The sequence below is a fragment of the Arachis ipaensis genome, chromosome B5 (assembly GCF_059453495.1).
Source record: "Arachis ipaensis isolate K30076 ecotype BB chromosome B5, ASM5945349v1, whole genome shotgun sequence".
Classification (NCBI taxonomy): domain Eukaryota; kingdom Viridiplantae; phylum Streptophyta; class Magnoliopsida; order Fabales; family Fabaceae; genus Arachis; species Arachis ipaensis.
The window spans coordinates 148,135,963-148,157,300 of NC_142440.1; the positions used below are offsets into that span (position 1 = coordinate 148,135,963).

Below are 21,338 nucleotides of genomic sequence, written 5' to 3' on the forward strand. Positions count from 1 at the left end.
ATCCAAAACCCTCCCGCCGCAAAATTCTCCAACAACCTCCAAATCAAATCCAGCAGTAGTCTCAGTCACCATACTCTCCACCACCGAACCACAATCACACTCTTCATTACCATCGCCGCCACCACCACAACTACCACTATTAATTTCCTCCTTCACCACCACAATCCCAACCTTCTCCTTCACCCTACCAAGCCCAAAATTTCCAATTTTAACCCTAAACTCATAATCCAACAAAATATTACTCGATTTGATGTCACTGTAAATCACCGAAGGGTCACAACAATGGTGCAAGTTGTAACAGCCCAGACCACCTGCTAGTACGATATTGTCCGTTTTGGCACACAAGGCCTCACGATTATGCCTTTGACGATAGGGATGATAGCCTAAGCCCCCACACTCACTCGTCAAAACGCGTCATGCTAGGAGAGGTATCCACACCCTTATAAGGCATGCTTTGTTCCCCTCCCCAACTGATGTGGGACCTTACAATCCACCCCCTGAGGGAGCCCAGCGCCCTCGCTGGCACATCGATCCGGACTCTGGCTCTGATACCATCTGTAACAGCCCAGACCACCCGCTAGCACGATATTGTCCGCTTTGGCACACAAGGCCTCACGGTTTTGCCTTTGACGATAGGGATGATAGCCTAAGCCCCCCACACTCACTCGTCAAAACGCGTCATGCTAGGGAGAGGTATCCACACCCTTATAAGGCATGCTTCGTTCCCCTCCCCAACCGATGTGAGACCTTACACAAGTACTCCAACCCTTTGGCCATTGAAATGACGACGTCGAAGTGCATTTTTCAGTTCATAAGCTCAGGACACTTGCGATTCAAAAGAGCGTCTTGGAGGCTTTGAAGAGAGAGAGAGAGAGAGAGAGAGAGAGAGAGAGAGAGAGAGAGAGAGAGAGAGAGAGAGAGTTGTGGAACTCGCGTTTTTCTTGGAAGGAGCCCGACAAGTTCATGAGCTTGAGTGCCACGGTTTCGCCGGAAGTGAGGGTAGCTTTGTGGACAATGTAACACCCTACCACACAAAACTTTATGCTTAAGTTTGTAAATCAGAGATGGTGAGGTATTACGACTTCTAAAAATAAAATGCGTACATAGACATATATGAAAAGAAATTTAACTAGGAGTCTTGAAGAAAAGTTAAGCAAAAGAGAACTCGAAAGTTGCATCACACTTGAAATGGTTAAGCGTAGAAGGGATAGATAACAACGCACGGAAAAGATAATATACATACTAACATAGAGGTCCAAAGATACAGATAGCAAGCTCCAGACTCGACCTGTGAAGCAAAGGCCGACCAGAGTATATACACCAAAAGATAAAATATAAATCCTATTTCTCCAAGTCAACCTCTACGAGGGACAAAATACAAATATATACAAAGTGGAGAACATATATACATATATATAAACTAGATACATAATAAAAGTCCCCAAAATTCGTAGATCTTCTCCTGTATTTGAAAAATAACAAAATATATATGAAATGAGAATCGGGGGTTCTCAGTATGGTAAATGTGCTCATATTGATAATAAATAATGTCCTGGAAAGCAAGAGGCATTCCAAAACTCCAACAACCCATATTCATATTCTAAAATTTTCACTAAACCAGAAATATGGTGACTATGTCTAAGGATCTTAATCTAACTCTTCATTTTCATTCTTTGCAAACCTCCAATTCACCAAGTGATACAACCCTCAACGCCTCCTTCACCTGCCAGGGGGATCTCTCATAAGCAAACACAAGCAATATAGACAAGAAAAAACATAAATATGGAGACAGATACAACAATTAGGTCAAGTAGTAGTTAATTACAGTTAAGCAAATAGGCAAGCCAAAATAATTGCATACTCAAACAAAACATACAAGTGCATATGATGCATGTCTGTCCTATGCCCAATGAGTCTCATCTGTCGGTTATCCAGCCAAACCCGACATGCCTAGTAGCGAACTCTGAACAGTCCCTGTATGCGCACATCCGAAGAGTCTATGCATGTATATAATCAATAATTTATCATCTCATTGGGAAAATCTGAAAAGTTAAAGTACTCAGTCACATCTTGTGATGGAGGGTCAACAAAGTATTAAGTCTCAACTTGGAGCAAGTGATAGCAAGCCACTGCATCCACCCAGAGAAACTCGTGTCTCAGATAATTTTAAATGCATATGCCACATGGATCTTTCAGCCATAATTCATAAATATCATCATCACTCTTATTCATATCTCATACAATCACAAGTCATTATTATCATCATCATTTTTATTCATATCTCATATACTTTTACACACGCCTCAATAATTCAATTTTTCACTTCACCAATCTCCCTCAATGTCAACTTAACCCCCTCAATAGATTCGCTCTCTTTTCTAAGTATGACACTAGCTACCGGACCTCAAAAAGAGGTTACAAATATTTGGAAAGCTAGAAAAATGATTAAAAACTCAAAAATTACAATTTTCAGCAAAACAGAGGTCATGCGTATGCGAGCCACTACCACGTATGCAATAATTTGTAAAAAGACAGTGCCGCGTACGCATCCACTGCCCGCGTACGCGAGAATACTAGGCAGAGAAGGGGTTTTGCATATGCATGCTACATGTCGCGTACGCATGAGTGTAAAAGTGAAAATGTCGCTTATGCAGCCATCTTCCGCATACATGAGTGTGTGACAGAGCCTAAAACTCGCGTTGCGTGACACTATCGCGTACACAAACATATAAGTTTTGCCAAAAAGCTGTTAAGTTCAGAAAAATCAGTTTTTCACACCAATATTCCAACGCGCATAACTTTTTTGTTAAAAACTATTTTCAGTCTCTTCTTTGGATATTATAAACTTCACAGACCCAATTGTTATTCAAAATAAGTTTCACAATATTTGAAGTCTGGAAGCTAATTTATGTCCCGGCGAAATTAGTCAAAAATTCAGTTTTTACCAAAAGTTCAAATCCTCTAGTTTTTCCAAAATTTTTAATCCAAAACCAACCAAACCACAACCAAATTAATACCAATTACTCTTACACACTATCGCATACTCTTTATTCAATTCTCAATCATTCCAACACCTAAATATATCAATTTATTCAAACAATTTCTGCACATATTTCTACCAATTTCACCAATTATTATTAACATCACAGTTATACATATTTAATCTACTAAATCCAATAATTCAAAGTATTTAAGCCTATCTTATAACAACTGGCCTAAGTTTTCATATTACATTATATATTAACTATAGGAAACCAAAACCATACATTAGCCGATTTCCTCCCAAGCCCAAAGACCTCAAAAACCTTCCTCTTCACAAGCTTTCAAGCCAAACCCTACAAGTTTTCATCCTCCAGAGTTCCAATTCAAGTATTCCACTTCACCAATTTAACTTCAATTCACATGAATTCAATCTAATTCCAAATAATTTCATACATAACAATAATTTCAATACCTAAACTTCATAAAATTAGAGAATTCAAAGGGAATAAGAGTTTCTCACTTTATCCACGGATAATTAGGGTGAAACCCAACAATTTTTCACTGCTAAATCAAACATAAAGCATCAAAAACCTGAAAATTCTCAATACCTAAAAACCAAAATGGCAAAATTGAAGAGACGTAAGGGCTGGGTAAGAAATTTTGAGTTTCTTACACTTTATTTGGGCCCAAAATGGGCCATGTTCAACTGATTCTGTTCGTTGGCATAATTTCGGGTCAAAATCTTTAAAATTAGTGTTTTAATTCATATTTTAAATATTTTTACTTTTTTAAATTATAAATTTTAATTTTCTAATTTTTTTCATAATTAATTTATTAGTTATTATTTATTAATTTACAGGGTTTTACAGACGAAACCGAAGCCGCCGTGGCCGAGAATAGAGAAGATGGAGGTGGTTTGTGGAGTAACAAAGAATGGAAGTTTGGGTTATTGGTGTTGCAGCTGTGGTTAAGGAGAGGGAAATGGTGGTTGTGTTGGGGGAATGAGGGGTGAACGCGGCGGAAAAAAGTGGGTGGTGGAGGAGGTGGCGTTGATGAGCAACAAAGAAAGAAGAGAAGAGGAGTGATAAGAAGCAAAAGAGGAAGGTGGATATAGTGTGGGACATGATGCAAAAGAAAAATGGAGAAGAAGGTTTGGGAGTTAAGAGTAATGAGTAAATAATATAGAATAAACAAAACAGAATGCCATAATCCTATTTAGAGTTTTCACTAGTCATTCAATGAATTGTTGCATGGTTCTTTTAACTATAGAATAGAGAATTAGAGATTGTTAATGGTTGGCGTTGAAATGTTGAAAGGTTGTTAAGGTGGTTAAGGTGGTGGTGACAAAAGGATGTGAAAGTTTGAGATTTGGAGAAGAAGAGATAGTGAAGTTGAGGTTGAAAATAAATCGTGAGGATATTTTAGAAATTTTATTAAAAAGTCAACAAAAATTTTAGAGTTTAGATACTTTTATTGTACGAAACCCATATTTAATGAGTACAACGTTAGTTTCTTTCTTTGACGGATATTTTTGTCAATATTCATAAAATTTATAGGTAAAACTTATTGCTTTTTCTACAAAATTTTTCAAACATATTAAAAGAAGATATATTTTTTGTTGTTGTTTAAAAGAAGATATATATAATGCACGATTGAATTATTATATACACTTTCACAATAGAAAATTAATATGAAATTACTTATTTAAAAAGTTTAAGTGGATAATTAGAGGTATATGAATAATTATATTAAGGGTTAAGTACAATTTTGGTCCCTAAGGTAGGGGCTGAAAATTTTTTTTCATCCCCAACTTTTTTTTTTATAAAATCGTCCCTAAAGTTTAACTTAATTTTAAAATCGTCTTTTTTATCAAAATTTTAATTTTTATTATCAAATTATCCCTAACTAAAAAAATATAAAAAAAAAAGGATAAGGGAAAGGGAGAAGGGGGAAGGGAATCATGCTGGGGGAGGGGGGTTTCTAGAGAAGAAGAAGGGGAAGGGAAGGTGGGGAAGGGAATCCGCCGCCGCTGATCTTCGCCGCCATCGCTGCTGCTGCTCTTCGTTCGGTCCTCGCCGTCGCCGCTGCTCCTCATCGTTCGGTCCTCGCCACCAGATCTCGCCACTCCTCTTCCTCGCTGTCGCATCATCTGCCCAGTCCGCGTCAACCTCAACAAGCGTCATCCACGTCGCCACTGCCCAGTCCCTCAACAAGCGTCGCATTATCGCCGAAGTCACCATCGACCGCACTCTTGCCCTCCTTGTTGCTGCCACCGCAATGACGGCGTCCTCCGCCAGGTCTTCTCCATCACCACCACCAGCCATTTCTAATTTTGCTTCTGTTTTTGGTTTTGTTAATCAAAATTCTTTGTTATTTTAATTTTGATTCTTCTGTTACTTCTGTTTCTGCTTCTATTTCTATTTTTAATTTTGCTTCAACTTTTATTTCCAATTCTACTTATGTTTCTGCTTCATTGTTGTTGCTGAAGATGAAAAAAAAGAAGAGATTGCTTCACTGTTTTAGCTTTTGATTCATTGTTCTTGTGCTTCTGATTTGGATTTGGAGTGATTGTTCTTGTGCCTCATTGTTTTTTCTTTTGATTCATTGTTGCTGATTTTATTATTGTTGTTGCTGGTGATTTTATTGTTGTTGCTGTTGATGGAGAAGAACGAAAAAGAAGAATAAAAATTGGGTATTTTGATGAAGAAGGAGAAGGGTATTTTGGTTCGAATAACGATTTTAAAAATAAGTTAAACCTTAAAAACGATTTTGTAAAAAAAAAGTTTGGGACGAAAAAAATTTTCAGTTACTACCTTAAAGACCAAAATCGTACTAAACCCTTATATTAATTATGCTTTTTCAAACTTTAACTTTTTGTTATGTCTTATGTTGATTTTTGTTATAATAAAAATTAAATTTTAGATTTTTTTATAAAAATTCTAATATTATATTATAAAATTATTTATCCAAAAAACTTAAATTGAGAAATGGAAATTAAATATCAAATATATAATGATTATATCAATAAAAGTAATTAACCATCAAAGGTGATATTTCTTATTTTTCTCAAATAATTTCATGATTTCAAGGCCTCAAATAATCCCGGGATTTATATATCAACGGACATATTATCTATTTTAACATGTTACTCCTCTCATTTATTCGTTCTCTTGCTGTTTTAACCCTGCTTTTGAAGGAAATGAACAAGGATTTTGAACATGTTCCACCTCGTAAAGCACATGCATGCTGCAGTGAACACAACAATCCATGAAATAATGAAACCACTTATAATTTTTTGATTTTTACAGAAACTTATATGGTCTTTTCTCCATGTTATTGTTTCTTAAAATATATTATTCTATGTAGTGTGTGTGTGTTAGTTTAGCTTTTTCATAGTAAAGTGTGTGTGCCTAACGGTTGAATTCCAGTTCGTCTTATACCTTAATTAATCTCTTTTCTTTATTAAGCGTGATTATATTAGTTTTAAAATTATGTTTAGTCCTCAATTCTCATCTACAGTCTAGAGGCCGGTTTGTCTGATTTACTTACGCGTATAAGAAGGAACATCAATTTGGTAAGTTCTAAAATAATCCATTTTTCTTGACAAAACTTGACTCTGTTAACATAAACCACAAAGTCAAGAATCCATCATTTTAATGTACACTTCCTCAATTAACGCTTAGACAATCAAATCAAATAATTTCCATACATATTATGATATTCATCATTTATTCATTTCTTTATTTGCAAGGTCAAATCATAGTTTTTTTAAAATTTATTTTTAATGCTTTAATTATATTACTTCATATAATAATCATCAAGTTTTTTCTAATTATTTTATTGTAATAATCAAACTTAGAAATACAAACATTCAGTGGTAATTGATTTTAGTATTTATGAAAATTTTAATTATTCAACAATAAAAATATTGAGTATATTTTTTATTATTCATCTCCATAATGAAATTTTATTACATTGAAAGAAAAATATTTACATTTGCAATCTTGTAGGAGACTTTTTCCTTAAAATAAAATTTTGATATGGAAACATATATGCATTTTATTTTATTTTGAATAATAAATTAAGACTGAAATCTTTGCCAGCCTGCCAAGACATAAAAAAATAAAGAAGAAAAAACAAAATATTAAAGAGAATTTTTGTTAACAAATATCTAAAAGAAGTAGTATTATTTAGGATGCAAAATAAAGTAAAATATCTTTAAGAAGTGATTAAAAATGCAAAGAGATAAACAAGAATAAATAGAAATTTAAATTTTTAAAATTTTAAATTTTATTTAAAAAATAAAATACAATTTTTTATTATTTATTTTATAAGTGAGACTAAAAAAAATATTTAAAAATAAAAAATTATATTTTATTTTTTTAAATAAAAATTTAAAATTTAAAAGATTTAAATTTAATTTAATAAGAAGAGTAGAGCAATAATTGGAGTAAATAAAGAAAGAAAAGAAAAACAAAAACACAGTAATGATGGTCCAGTAATATCCATATTCAATTATTCATAGCATAACACAACAAAATTGAAGGGGAAAAGGAAGAGCAAAAAAGTGTGAGAAAAGAGCAACGGTTGCAATGGACCAATGACCAAAGAGAGAGAAGAGAAAACGGGCAATGACAATTGGCTAAATTTCAAAATATCCAAATATCTATCCAAAACGAGTAATAAGGGTTTTTAATGATCTAAATGTAATCTAATTATGAATTCAGGATTAAGTATGTAAGAAGGGGGCCGCGTAATAGTCGTGTGGGTCCCACGCTAGTGGCTGCCTCACTTAATCCTACTATAATACTATTTAACATTTTAACTCCAAAACCCAAAAGCAAACAAAAAAACTGAAGAAAAAGTAAAATTAATTTTATTTTAAAATTTGAAGAACATAGATATGGTTTCACATTCACATTTTACATTCTGAGAGAAGAGAGAGAAAGAGTGGAAGGAAAGAAGTACAGAGCGACATGTTCTGTTCTCTTCAGCTTCAAAGCTTACCCAACCAAACTCTCAAGAAACACATTCACACATCAAATATCCGTTTTCTCTGAGACTCCAGACTCTCTCTCTCTCTCTCTCTCTCTCCCTCTCAAACACCATCTTCTTCAATTAGGATTCTCTGTTCAATCTTCATTTCCGAGTTTCAGTTTTTCCTTTCTTTTGGATCTGTTATTATATTTTGTTAAGAGATTTTTTTCCGTTTTAATTGATGTCAACCGCACCCGCCCCTTCTTCGCCGCCGGCGGGTAACTCCACCGCACCGCCGCCCTCCACTCCTGCCACGCCCTCTGCTCCAGCGCCAGCTACTCCCTCATCTCCGCCGCCGGCTACTCCCTCCTCCCCGCCACCTGCCACTCCATCCTCCCCGCCGCCGGCAACACCTTCGTCGCCACCTCCGGCAACACCCTCAGCTCCACCTCCGGCCACTCCATCTGCCTCCCCGCCTCCGGCAACTCCTTCAACGCCGTCTACCTCTCCTCCGAAATCATCTCCCGCCACTCCATCGACCTCTCCGCCGTCGCCGCCGGCTCCATCCTCTGGCGGGAACACCACTCCCAGTCCGCCGTCTCGTAGCTCTCCTTCTCCCCCATCTTCCGGCGGCAAAACAACACCTTCGTCCAAGTCACCGTCGTCGTCGTCGTCCCCATCTCCACCGTCGTCGTCTTCTTCTTCAGGCATTTCCACGGGAGTTGTGGTCGGAATCGCCGTTGGTGCTGTGGCAGTTCTTGTGGTACTGAGCGTTCTTTGCATATGCTGTAGGAAGAAGAAGAGAAGACGCGACGAGGAGCAATATTACGGTTACCCACCACCCCAGCCGCCACCACGTGGACCCAAAGGTGAGAGCTTTAGCTCACAAACAACACGTTTTTGCTCATTTCTCTTGATGGATCTATGTTCATTCTAAACGATTGAAGTTTCACTTTTTGTGTTTGATGAATTTTCAGAACTGGTGTCAACATCTTGTGTGAATTCTATTGTTTAGTGTGTTTAGGGTTTTGACATTTTGACTCTAATGATTATGATGAATCCTTTGATGCTGATTTCCTCACAATTTTGCCAGATGACTATGGTGGTCCCCCACGCCAGTGGCAGCACAATGCTCCACCTCCTTCAGATCACGTGGTCTCAGTCCAGCCACCTAAGCCATCGCCTCCGCCTCCGCCTGCGTACCAAGCTCCACCACCACCTCCACCTTTCATGAGCAGCAGTGGCGGTTCTGGATCAAACTATTCAGGTGGTGAGCCACTTCCACCTCCTTCTCCAGGCATAGCATTAGGCTTCTCAAAGAGCACTTTCACATATGAGGAGCTGGCGCGAGCAACCGATGGCTTCTCGGACGCCAACCTCCTCGGATCAGGTGGATTCGGGTATGTGCACAGAGGAATTCTTCCCAACGGCAAGGAAGTGGCGGTGAAGCAGCTAAAGGCTGGAAGCGGGCAAGGAGAGCGTGAATTCCAAGCTGAAGTAGAGATAATTAGTCGTGTTCATCACAAACACCTTGTTTCTTTGGTTGGATACTGCATCACCGGGACCCAGAGGCTGCTTGTTTATGAATTTGTTCCCAACAACACGTTGGAATTCCATTTACACGGTACATACATGCCATCTAGTTTTAGCTTTTCTGGTTGAAAAGTCTTTTTCAAACATGCCGTCTAGGTGGCCTGTTCTTTATTGCTGAAAGTGGGCACCAACTAGTGCTGTGTGGTTTGGCATAAATGCTTTTGGTAGAAGGGAGGATCTTATGGTTGTTTGTACTGTGCAGGGAGAGGGCGACCTACGATGGATTGGCCCACAAGACTACGAATTGCCTTAGGATCTGCTAAAGGGCTGTCATATCTTCATGAAGATTGTATGTTTCGTACACCTGAATTTGGTTTATTGAATCATAACTAGTTTGTTTCATCAAATGCTCATGGTCATTGTCTTTTTCGGTGTGTCCATCCAGGTCATCCTAAGATCATTCATCGCGATATCAAATCTGCTAACATTCTTCTCGATTTTAAGTTTGAAGCTAAGGTATGTTATGTGTGCTATTAGCTGTTGGGATTCTAAGTTATTACTTTCACTTGTTAAAGATGATCTAGCAATTTCCTATTGTTTAGTATCACATGCAAAACTTGATTATTTTTGTCCCAATTGTTTTCTGTTGGCAGGTTGCTGATTTCGGGCTTGCAAAGTTCTCTTCTGATGTCAACACTCATGTTTCCACTCGAGTGATGGGGACTTTTGGGTAGGAACAAACTTGTTCTATCTTAAATTTATGGAATGGGCATTAACTGTGCTATATGCTAGTTGAGCCCTTTTTCTGTTCATTATGTTATTGTTTTTACCTTCCAATGATTTTATCTTGTGTACAACAGTTTATGAGCAATGCTGGAACATATCAATAGTTTGTTATTTTACATATAACTTCCTTTCCATCTCAAGGCTCATGTGTATCAATTACTGGTTATAGGTATCTGGCTCCGGAATATGCTTCCAGTGGAAAACTCACAGACAAATCAGATGTTTTCTCCTATGGAGTCATGCTTCTCGAGTTAATTACTGGAAGAAGGCCAGTTGATAAAACCCAAACTTTCATGGAGGATAGTTTGGTAGACTGGGTAAGTATTCTGGTGCTTTCTTTTTTGGACTTTCTTTAATTCGGCGTTTAATATATATTCATAAATAGAGAGGATTCAGTGTTTGCTTTGCTTTTATTGTGGCAGCTTCATAACGATATCCATGTTTATCTTCACAGGCTAGGCCTTTGCTCAACCGAGCATTGGATGAAGATGATTATGACTCTCTAGTTGACCCAAGGCTCCAGAATGAATATGATCCCAATGAGATGGCTCGCATGGTGGCATGTGCCGCTGCTTGCACGCGTCATTCAGCAAAGCGTCGACCAAGGATGAGCCAGGTAAAGTAAAGGAGATTGTTGTTTTCCTCAAGTATTACTTGGTTGAAGAATAATATTTGCATAACTTAGAATGCCGCAATTTTAAAAGCATAATTGGTTCTTGATTTCGACGTTTTTTTTTTCAGTTCATACTTTTGCCTACTATATGTGCATGAATCTTTCTGTTGACTCTCTTCATGGGATCTTGTAGGTTGTTCGTGCTCTTGAAGGAGACGTGTCTCTGGCGGATCTTAATGAAGGAATTAAACCTGGACACAGCACCATGTACAGTTCACATGAAAGCTCGGATTATGACACTGCACAGTACAAGGAAGACATGAGAAGGTTCAGGAAAATGGCATTGGGAACCCAGGAGTACGCCAGCAGCGAGTATAGCGCGCCTACAAGCGAGTACGGCCTGTATCCATCCGGCTCAAGCAGTGAAGCGCAGAGCCGCCAGACCACCCGCGAAATGGAAATGCGGAAGATGAAGAACAGTCAAGGTTTCAGCGGAACTTCTTGATCCTTGACAAGTTGTTTTGCTTATCTTTGTATAAATTTATATATCCTTGATTTTTGCACCTATGTCACCTTTGATTCATTAACTGACATGTTTGGAGTGACTTACAGATTATTTTTTCCCCATCATAATTGATCATATTTTAAACTGTATTTATAAGGGTATACAGCAAAGTAACACAATTCAATTCTTTCATTTTTTTTGTTCAGCCTTATGCCTTGGATGTCAAACTTTGTTTTCAATTGTTGCTCATGTGTCAATTGAAGGTTGTTGTAATTACTAATTAGGTTGGTTTTGTTATTGTGTTAATATCATAAAATCTTCTCTAAGGTCTTTGCTAGATTGTGTTTGAACAAAATTGTGATTTTTTACCCAACTGATTTGTTAGTGAAAGATGTGTTGTCATATTTTGGAGAGGTCCACTAGTGTTTGTAGCTTGCATGTGATGGGAATATTTTCTCACTGGCAAGTGTATGCAAAGCAATTAAAGTTGGTTCATACATGATACATTCCACCTCCATGCGACATGTGACATTTTATTAAAAAAATGTTTTGTTTGTTTTGTACATTGAGCTTGGAGCATTGAATTAGGTAAGAGTTTAATATGAGTACCATTAACTATTTCCTCTTGTTTAAGAAAGAAAGATGGACCCTTTTACATAGTCACACAAAGTGTTCTTGTCACATGCACTGAATCATGAAAAAGGGATATCACTGGTTGAACATTCCGTTTGGAAAAAGTAGAGGTTAGTCATCGTTAAAGGAGAGCTTCTTGGTGTGACCTTGCAGCCTTAGTAAAAAAACCCCACACGGCTTTTTGTGTAGTCAGGTTGCGCGTTCATAGCAAAAAATATTTTCTTAAAAATTTAAATTCAAAGAAAAAGTCAGAGTGCACATGGTCATCTATCATGAGCTCCACTTTGAAGAAAAATGAAAAAGATTCTTCAATTTTTTATGTGCATGATTACAGATGAGACTAAGACATTCCCTAATCACTCATATCAGATTGGGTTCAATTCAATTCAATATGATAGCGAATTTGAATCAAATGATTGCAAGTGTCAAATTCAATATATATATATATATATATAATGATTTTTTTTTGTTAAACTCATAATTTTTTGTATACACATAGTACTTTTTTAAAACTCTAATTTTTTCTTGTCTATTTTTGTTATATATATAATGATTTTTTTTTTTGTATATGCATAGTATTTTTAGAAAAGTTTGTGTTACGGACTGCCAAAGTTCAGCTCAAGAAGTCGTCGGATCAGGGCACTGCCCCACCCAGGCCCTAAATCACCAGCAAAGGATTTCCACGGGTCGGTCCCCGACACCCGACCCGGAGTCCAACCGACTCACCACCCCAAGCACGTTATCGCTCGGGTCAGTACCCTCAGGGTCGGTACCCGACATCCCGACCCAGAATACAGATGACCTACTCACGTGGAAGGCGACAGCTCACCCTTTACTAGTGGGCCTAACCATTGATAAGCCCACCCAACATAGTATATAAAGGGAGAGGACAGCTCTCCCCCCAAGGTACGTCACATCCTTACCTAATTCTGCCACTCTCCAGTACGGACTCTGATTTGATCGTCGGAGTGTCCTTGCAGGTGGCCACCCCCCGCGCGCGCGCTCCGTTCAGCCTCCGACGTCACCAGCACACGATTTTCCTCGCTCCATGCCAGCTCGGGGTCTTCCCTTCTCTTCTGCTCATTGCGTACTGACAACCCGAGAACACTAGGTAACGAACATTGGCGCTGTCTGTGGGGACCCCGGCACAGACATGGAGTGACCCATCACTTCGGAGGAGCTCCGCGAAGGGGGCGGGGCCCATTTGAGTAGGGCGAGTTCGACAGCCCAAGCTGCCGAACACCTCCGATCCTCCGTTCAACCCAACCAACAAATGTACACCAAGACACCTGAAGGCGCCCCTTTGGGGGGACGGGAGCCGATAGCGCCAAGATCATACAAGAACTCAGGCATAGGGTACAAAATCTCGAGTGGGAGTTGACGGCAAGGGGCGAATCCCACGAAAACGCCGGCCACTCGCACGGCGGCGCTAGCCGATCCCACGCCCGCACCTGCTCCCCCTCTCGAGCACACGACAGCCAAGGTAGAAGCCTAACAAGGCACGAAGATGCGCACACGCAAGCAACTTCCGGACCCACTCGAAGCAAGTCAAAAAGCTGCTGGGGGTCCCAGAAGGAGAAGGCCAGGCGACAACAAGATCCCATTATCATGGGATCAACCCCTTTCCACCCCTCGATCTTCAAGGTCCGGCTCCCGAAAAACTTCGACAAGCCGACGGACATGAGGTACGATGGGACCAAGGACCCCCAGGAGCATGTCACAGTCTTTGAAGCAAGGATGAACTTAGAAGGGGTAGGCGACACGGTTAGATGCCGATCATTCCCCGTGACACTGGCCGGACCAGCGATCAGATGGTTCAACGCCCTCCCGCAAGAGTCCATCACAACTTTTGCAGACATATCTCGAAGCTTTCTGGCTCGGTTCACGACGCGCATAGCCAAGGCAAAATACCCAATCAACTTACTTGGGATCACCCAAAAACCCGGGAAACCGACTAGAAAGTTCCTAGATAGGTTCAACGACGAGTGTTTGGAGATCGACGGCCTCACGGACTCGGTTGCTAGCCTATGCCTAACAAACAGCCTGCTAAATGAAGACTTTAGGAAGCACCTCACAACCAAGCCCGTATGGACCATGCAAGAAATTCAAAGTGTAGCCAAGGAATACATCAATGATGAAGAGGTCAGTCAGGTCGTAGCAGCCAACAAACGGCAGCCCCCTAGCTCGTTAGCCCGGCAGGCCCCCCAAGCCGACAAGTACAAAGAAGCTCCCAGGGACGGCACCCTAAACAAACCACCCAAGCACCCACGGGTAGGAAGGTTCACGAACTACACGCCACTTGCGGCGCCCATAGTAGAAGTTTACCAACAAATTACAGATAAGGGAATCCTGTCAAGACCATTGAAAGAAAGAACGGGAGGCAACAAAAGCCTTTACTGCGATTACCACAAAGGGTTTGGGCACAAGACCCAAGATTGCTTCGACCTCAAGGATGCCTTAGAGCAGGTCATCCAGGAAGGAAAGCTGAGCGAATTCTCCCGGCTCATCAGAGAACCGAGGAGGCAGGAAAGGGAACGCTCCGAAGAAGATCGGAGCCGGACTGTCAAACCAAGACAAGAACCCACAGGGGATGCCAGCAACCCCCCAACATTCGTGGTCAACATCGTGGTCGGGCGCGACAGCCCCCCTAAATCCAAGTCGGCAGCCAAAAAAGACACCCGAGTACTCTCCATCTCGAAAGATGGCCCCACCTCCAACAAAAGGCATCCCACAATATCCTTTGGCCCAGAAGATAAATGGTTCAATGACTTCCCCGAAAATCCTCCTATGGTAGTTACAGCAATGGTCGGGACAGGACTGGTTAGGCGCATCCTCGTCGACACGGGAGCTGACTCTAATATCTTATTTAGAAACGTGTTCAACGCCATGGGACTCAAGGAATCCGACCTCAAAAACCACCAACATGGAGTCATGGGGCTAGGTGACAACTACATCAAACCCGACGGGACGATCTCTCTCCCAATTAGCCTAGGAACCGGTGACGCCAGGAAATCGGTTATGGCAGACTTTGTAGTCCTCAGAGATTCCACTGCTTATAACATCATCCTAGGGAGGAAAACTATCAATGAATTCTCAGCTGTAATATGCACCAAGCTCCTAACGATGAAGTTCATAATGGATAAGGGAACAGTTGGCTCCATAAGGGGAGACCTAGAGACGGCAGTCGTTTGCGACAGTGCCAGTCTCTCCTTAAGGAAGGAGTCTAAGAAAGCAGCAGGCGTATTCCTAGCAGATCTGGACGTCAGGATGGAGGACAAAACAAGACCTAAACTAGAAGGGGACATGGAAAAGTTCCAGATAGGAAAGTCGGCAGACCAATTTACTTTCATAAATAGGAACCTACCCCATGAACTCAAGGGCCCCCTCATAGAGATCGTAAGGGCAAACAGCGACCTCTTCGCATGGACCCCATCAGACATGCCGGGGTTAGATTCCGAGGTCATGTCCCACCGGCTAGCCATAAAACCCGAGGCCAAACCGGTAGCCCAACGGCGAAGAAAGATGTCACAAGAAAGAGCTGAAGAAGTCGCCAAGCAAACAGCAGGACTGCTAGAAGCAGGGTTCATCAAGGAACTCGAATACTCAACATGGCTATCCAATGTTGTCGTAGTCAAAAAAGCCAGTGGAAAATGGAGGATGTGCGTCGATTACTCAGACATGAATAAGACTTGCCCAAAAGACTCATTTCCCCTCCCCAACATTGACACCTTAGTCGACTCGGCAGCGGGATATCGTTTCCTCAGTTTCATGGATGCCTATTCCGGCTACAACCAAATCCCGATGTACCGACCTGATGAAGACAAAACAGCTTTCATAACACCAGGGGGCACCTATTGCTACAAGGTAATGCCCTTCGGACTGAAGAATGCAGGGGCCACCTACCAAAGGCTGATGAGCAGAGTCTTCCACGGCCTCATCGGCAAAACAGTAGAGGTGTATGTCGACGACATCCTAGTAAAAATAGCAGAGCCGAGCAAATTAATAGACGACCTCTAGATCGTCTTCGAGGCACTAAGAAAATTCAAAATGAGTCTTAACCCGCTTAAATGCACATTCGCCATGGAAGCAGGGAAATTTCTAGGGTTCATGATCACACAGAGAGGGGTAGAAGCCAACCCGGACAAGTGCGAAACCATCCTCAAAATGACGAGCCCTGGGTGTATCAAAGATGTACAACGGCTTACCGGGAGGCTCACAGCTCTATCTCGGTTCCTCGGAGCATCAGCTGAAAGAGCCATCCCATTCTTCAACTTGATGAAGAAAGAATCACCTTTGAGTGGACCCCGGAGTGTGAGGAGGCGTTCAACCATTTCAAGAGGATACTCTCAGAACCCCCCGTGCTCAGCAAGCCCAGAGAAGGCGAGCCCCTATACTTGTACTTGGCTTTGACCATGCAAGCAATGGCGGCAGTCCTAGTCAGGGAGGAGGACAAGACCCAGCGTCCAATATACTTCATCAGCAAAATACTTCAAGGGGCAGAGGCGAAGTACACCAAGTTGGAAAAGCTAGCCTACGCCCTACTAATTTCATCTAGAAGGCTAAAACAATACTTCCAAGGGCACACGATCATCTTGAGAACCGACCAAGCCATCCGACAAGTCCTCCAAAAACCTGACCTGGTGGGAAGAATGATGGCATGGGCAGTGGAGCTATCCCAGTATGATTTGCAATATGAGCCAAGGCAAGCAATCAAAGCCCAAGCCATGGTAGACTTCCTCGTAGAAGTCACAGGAGAAACTGCCGACATACCGAGCACACGGTGGAAGCTCCACGTTGACGGAGCATCCAACCAAACATTCAGGGGGGGGGGGGCGGAATTATCCTGGAAAACTCGGCAGGAGTAGCCTTCGAGCAATCCATCAAATTTGAACTCCCGGTCTCCAACAATCAGGCCGAGTATGAAGCCTTGATAGGGGGATTGATGCTAGCTAAAGAAGTCGGAGCGTCAAGGGTGGAAGTCAGCAGCGATTCCCAAGTCGTCACCTCCCAAGTAAACGGAAGCTACCAAACCAGGGATGCGCTGTTATAAAAATACTTGGAAAAAGTAAGAGAGCTACGCAAAAGCTTCGAAGAAGTCACAATCCAGCACGTTCCCAGAGAAAGGAACGCCCGTGCCAACCTCCTTTCCAAACTTGCGAGCACCAAACCTGGCACGGGGAACAGATCCTTGATCCAAGGACTAGCAACGGAACCCGCAATTATCATGTGCACAGCTCAGGCACCAAACCCCCCTCATGGATGGACCCCATCTCCCGATATCTGGAGCATGCAAAGACACCCCCAGACGAAAAGGAAGCACAAACTATTAAAAGGGAAGCTCCTAAATACATAATCTTACAAGGGAAGCTGTATAAGAGAGGGCTCCACTAACCCCTACTCAAGTGCCTGTGCCCCGATCAGACGGATTACGTCCTAAGGGAAGTACACGAAGGATGTTGTGGTCACCACATCGGGGGAAGATCTTTAGCAAGAAAAATCATCCGGGCAGAATACTACTGGCCCACAATGATGTCGGACGCCAGGAGTTCGTGAAAAGGTGTAAAAAATACCAAGAAAATGCCAACTTCCACAAAGCACCTCCCGAGGAGCTCAATCTAATGATGGCTCCCCGATCCTTCGCCCAATGGGGAGTCGACCTCTTGGGGCCATTCCCGCCAGGGCCTGGGCAAGTGAAGTACCTGATAGTGGCCATAGATTATTACACAAAGTGGGTGGAAGCAGAACCACTAGCCAGCATATCCGCAACAAATTGCCAAAAGTTCATGTGGAGACAAGTGGTCACCAGGTTCAGGATCCCGGAAGCCGTCATATCGGACAACAGAACACAATTCACCAACAAGAAGTTCAAAGGATTCCTAGAAGGACTAAGGATCAAGCAGAAGTTCTCCTCAGTCGAACATCCCCAATCCAACGGTCAGGTCAAAGTAGCCAACAAAGTCATCCTGAAGGGGCTAAAGAAGCGACTTGAAGGGAAGAAGGGCTCATGGGCAAACGAACTAGCCTCAGTTTTGTGGTCGTACAGAACCACCCCCCAATCATCTACTGGTGAAACCCCCTTCCGACTCACATACGGGGTCGACGCAGTCATCCCAGTCGAAGTCGGGCAACCAAGCCCGAGGTTACTCATCGGAGGAGGAAGTGAGGCGGTCGAAAAAGACCTGGCCGACGAGACGAGGCAAATGGCACACCTAGCAGAAGCAGCAATAAAGCAAAGAATAGCCCTCAGGTACAATGGCAAAGTATTGAAAAGGGGCTTAGGAGAAAGCGACTTGGTCTTACGACGTAATGATATAGGACCACCAACCCCAGGAAAAGGCAAGCTAGCCGCAAACTGAGAAGGACCTTACAGAGTAAGAGAAGTCCTTGGCAAAGGGGGCTACAAGCTAGAAAAATTGGACGGAAGTGAGGTGCCGAGAACATGGAACATGGCAAACCTCAGAAGATACTACTCGTAAGAAGGGGCGACCACACGGCCTGGCGACCTCAACCCCCCTCCTATGTTCCACCTTGACATTTTCCTTTTATGTCTCATCATTTTCTTCTGTTATCTTTTCACTTAATTACGCATTACATTATTGTCTCAGAATCCTAACAATATGATAAGATTTACTTTTTGCAAGTCTCAAATCAGAATAAAAAGCGTGACAAAAAAGGCGAACGGTCGACCCAACAGAAACCCGGGACTGATCACCTCGGGAACCATAAGAGACCAAAAGAAAAATCTGCTCAAGCAATAAATACCACGATAAATGGTAAAACAAAAGGCTGCGACGACCCGAGCAAACAAAAAATAAAAGCGAGGCCACGACGGCCTGAATAAAATCAGCAATAACCAAAACGACATTTAAGCATAAGCAAAAGAGAGTGTTCGATACAGCCAAAGGGCACCTCATAATAGGCCTCAGAATAAAGAACAAGTTACAAAACAAAAGCAAAAGAAGTTGGGAAATATCCATCCAAAGCGCTCAAAGAATATCAACAATCTTCCCGTCCTCCACAGTCTTCATCGCGCCAACTTGGGAGAGGTCAAGGTCGGGAGCCAGCATAGCCACCTGCAGCTTTATCCCCTCCTCAGTCAGCTTAACGGCCTCGCGAGCTCCCTTTACAAGATCCTTGTTCCTTTTCTTCAAGGCAGCGATCTCCTGAGAAGCAGCCTCCGTCGAGCTCTCCGCCAACTTTAGCTTCTCTTCTAACTCCTCGACCCTCTTCTTCATGACAACAGTCTCACCACGGGAGGCATTTCGATCCTTCATCAAGGCCATATCCCGATCCACCAGCCTGTTACTCTCTTTGGCATCCTCCTCAACCTTCTTCTCCTACTCAGACAACCTCGTCTTCAGAGACTCATCCCGAGATCGTGAGTCCGTCAGATCCTTTTGGAAGTTTCGAAGTTTTACCTCCATAGCATGATAGTTGCCCAAGAGAGGCTCCACCTTCTTGGCGATAGTAGCGGCTTGGAGAAGACTACGATAGATCCACCTGGCCTGCCCAGAAAGGTCCGCCTCTTGAAAAAACTCCTCGGTGCCGAGGAGCAGTTGGGACTCGATAAAACCCCCAGCATCGAAGTTTTTCTCCATAACCGAGAGGGCCTTTCCGGTATCTCGCTTCCTTTTCTTGGGGTTACCCACAACCTTCACCTCATCATCACCAAAACCAAAATCTTCTTCGAAAATTTCCGCCTCTATACCAGCGGACCCAACAACTTTCCCGGAAGGAACAGCGCTCTCTGGAGGAGCCTGGTCGGCCCCGTCCACCTGGCCACTGGCCCCCCCGGTTTCCCCCGTTTCGCCTTGCTCCTGACTCGCTGTAGGAGTCACCGGGGAGTCATCCTCACCTTCTTCATTCCCCTTGATGAGATTCATCAAGTCAGCCAAGGTCTTCTTCCCGCCAGTCATGGAAACTGCGAGCAGAGAAAAAAGGAGAAGTGTCAACAATGGAAAATTAGGAAATAGAAAGTGCTCAAAGGAAAAAGAACCCACCAACATACGACCGACTGGCCTCCCGGTCCCCCATCAACATACGAGGATTAAGGTTCTTTTCACCAAAAATGTCTAACAGAATGTCAACAATGTTGCGATCTTCCGAGCTCAGCCAGTCATAGGATACCTTTATAAGATAGTCGGACCCCGCACCAAAACTCCAGTAGGTCAGGATCTGCCTAGCTCCCTCAGCCGTAAGCCAAAAAGGCTGATGACCTTCGACTGGCCTAACCTTAAAAAAGGTAGACTTAAAACCATGATATGAATCCTCAAAGAGGCCGAAGATTCTACGACCTTGTTGGGCCCTAAAAGACATATAACCCTTCTTAGCCTTCCCCTGCCTAGAAGGGTTCGTAAGCAGGAAGAGGTAGATGAAGACATTTACTGAGATCGGCAGCTCCAGGTACTCGCAGACCATCTCGAAGCAATGAATGGAAGCCCAACTATTCGGATGAAGCTGCGACGACGCAACATCGCAGCGATTCAACAAACTCATGACGAAAGGAGAAAAGGGTAAACGAAGCCCCAAGGTCGTAAACATGGGCTCGTAAACCCACAACCAATCAACAACCCGAGGGAAATTCAAGTTCTTTTGGCAGACACGCTCCCGACCAACAGGAACATAGACTTGATAGAGCGCCTCCTCGGGACCCCCTCCACACAAGAGTCCTGACTGTCGTAGTTTTTGGAGCCCCTCCTTGGTGATCCAAGAAAGGGTATCCCTCACATCGGAGAAAACTCAGGCATAGTGATCAATGAAGTCGGCTAGAGGGCGTTGAGCCTGACTCAAGGAAGCAAGACGCTCGACCATACCTACAGCGGGGGCACCACTTAGTCAACACGGGAAGTCGGAAACCCTCAAAACAGGAAAGCAAAAAGAAAACTATGAATCTCTCTCTAACCCCCCTATACTAACCCAGAAACATGAACAGAAACCCAGAAAAACCCATAAATACGAACGAAAACCCAGTGGCACCCCCCTCTAAGAAGAAAAAGCAAGCAAGAAACGCAAAAGACCCAAGCATACACAAGGCAAAATGCACAAAAGATAAGAAAGAGCAACCAAAAAGGAAAGAAAAGCCATGAAAACTTACCAGAAGAAACAAGATCTGCAATAAGCGGATAGGAAGCAAGAATGCTTGAAACAACAGCAGAAGTGGAAGCAGGAGTAGCAGCAGCGTAAGAAAGTAAGGGGATGAGGAGAAGGGAAAGTAAAGAGAAGAGGGGGTTACGAAATAAAAATAAGGGAAGGAAGCATAACTGCCAAGGAAGAGCGCCAAAAGGCAAGGGCATATTTGCCATTTTGCCC

At 42.5% G+C, this 21,338-nt stretch overlaps 1 protein-coding gene and 1 pseudogene across 1 annotated transcript; both read left to right on the forward strand.

Moving 5' to 3' along the window:
• Window positions 1-7,805: 7,805 nt before the first annotated feature.
• On the forward strand, window positions 7,806-11,588 carry PERK1 (proline extensin-like receptor kinase 1). The gene is made up of 8 exons (XM_088488978.1): window positions 7,806-8,828; window positions 9,053-9,583; window positions 9,755-9,841; window positions 9,938-10,008; window positions 10,146-10,222; window positions 10,448-10,595; window positions 10,733-10,894; window positions 11,085-11,588. Exons 1-8 carry the CDS (start codon window positions 8,201-8,203, stop codon window positions 11,394-11,396), a joined length of 2,016 nt encoding a protein of 671 aa, XP_088345104.1. The 5' UTR covers window positions 7,806-8,200; the 3' UTR covers window positions 11,397-11,588.
• Window positions 11,589-13,709: 2,121 nt separating this feature from the next.
• On the forward strand, window positions 13,710-16,439 carry LOC148566174 (uncharacterized; annotated as a pseudogene).
• Window positions 16,440-21,338: the final 4,899 nt, after the last annotated feature.

Excerpts from the sequence above, each read along its gene's own strand:
- PERK1 (XM_088488978.1), top strand. The coding sequence starts at position 8,201 with ATGTCAACCGCACCCGCCCCTTCTTCGCCGCCGGCGGGTAACTCCACC. Across the intron at positions 10,009-10,145 it reads ATTTTAAGTTTGAAGCTAAG|GTTGCTGATTTCGGGCTTGC; the intron begins GTATGTTATGTG and ends TTCTGTTGGCAG. Across the intron at positions 10,223-10,447 it reads CGAGTGATGGGGACTTTTGG|GTATCTGGCTCCGGAATATG; the intron begins GTAGGAACAAAC and ends TACTGGTTATAG.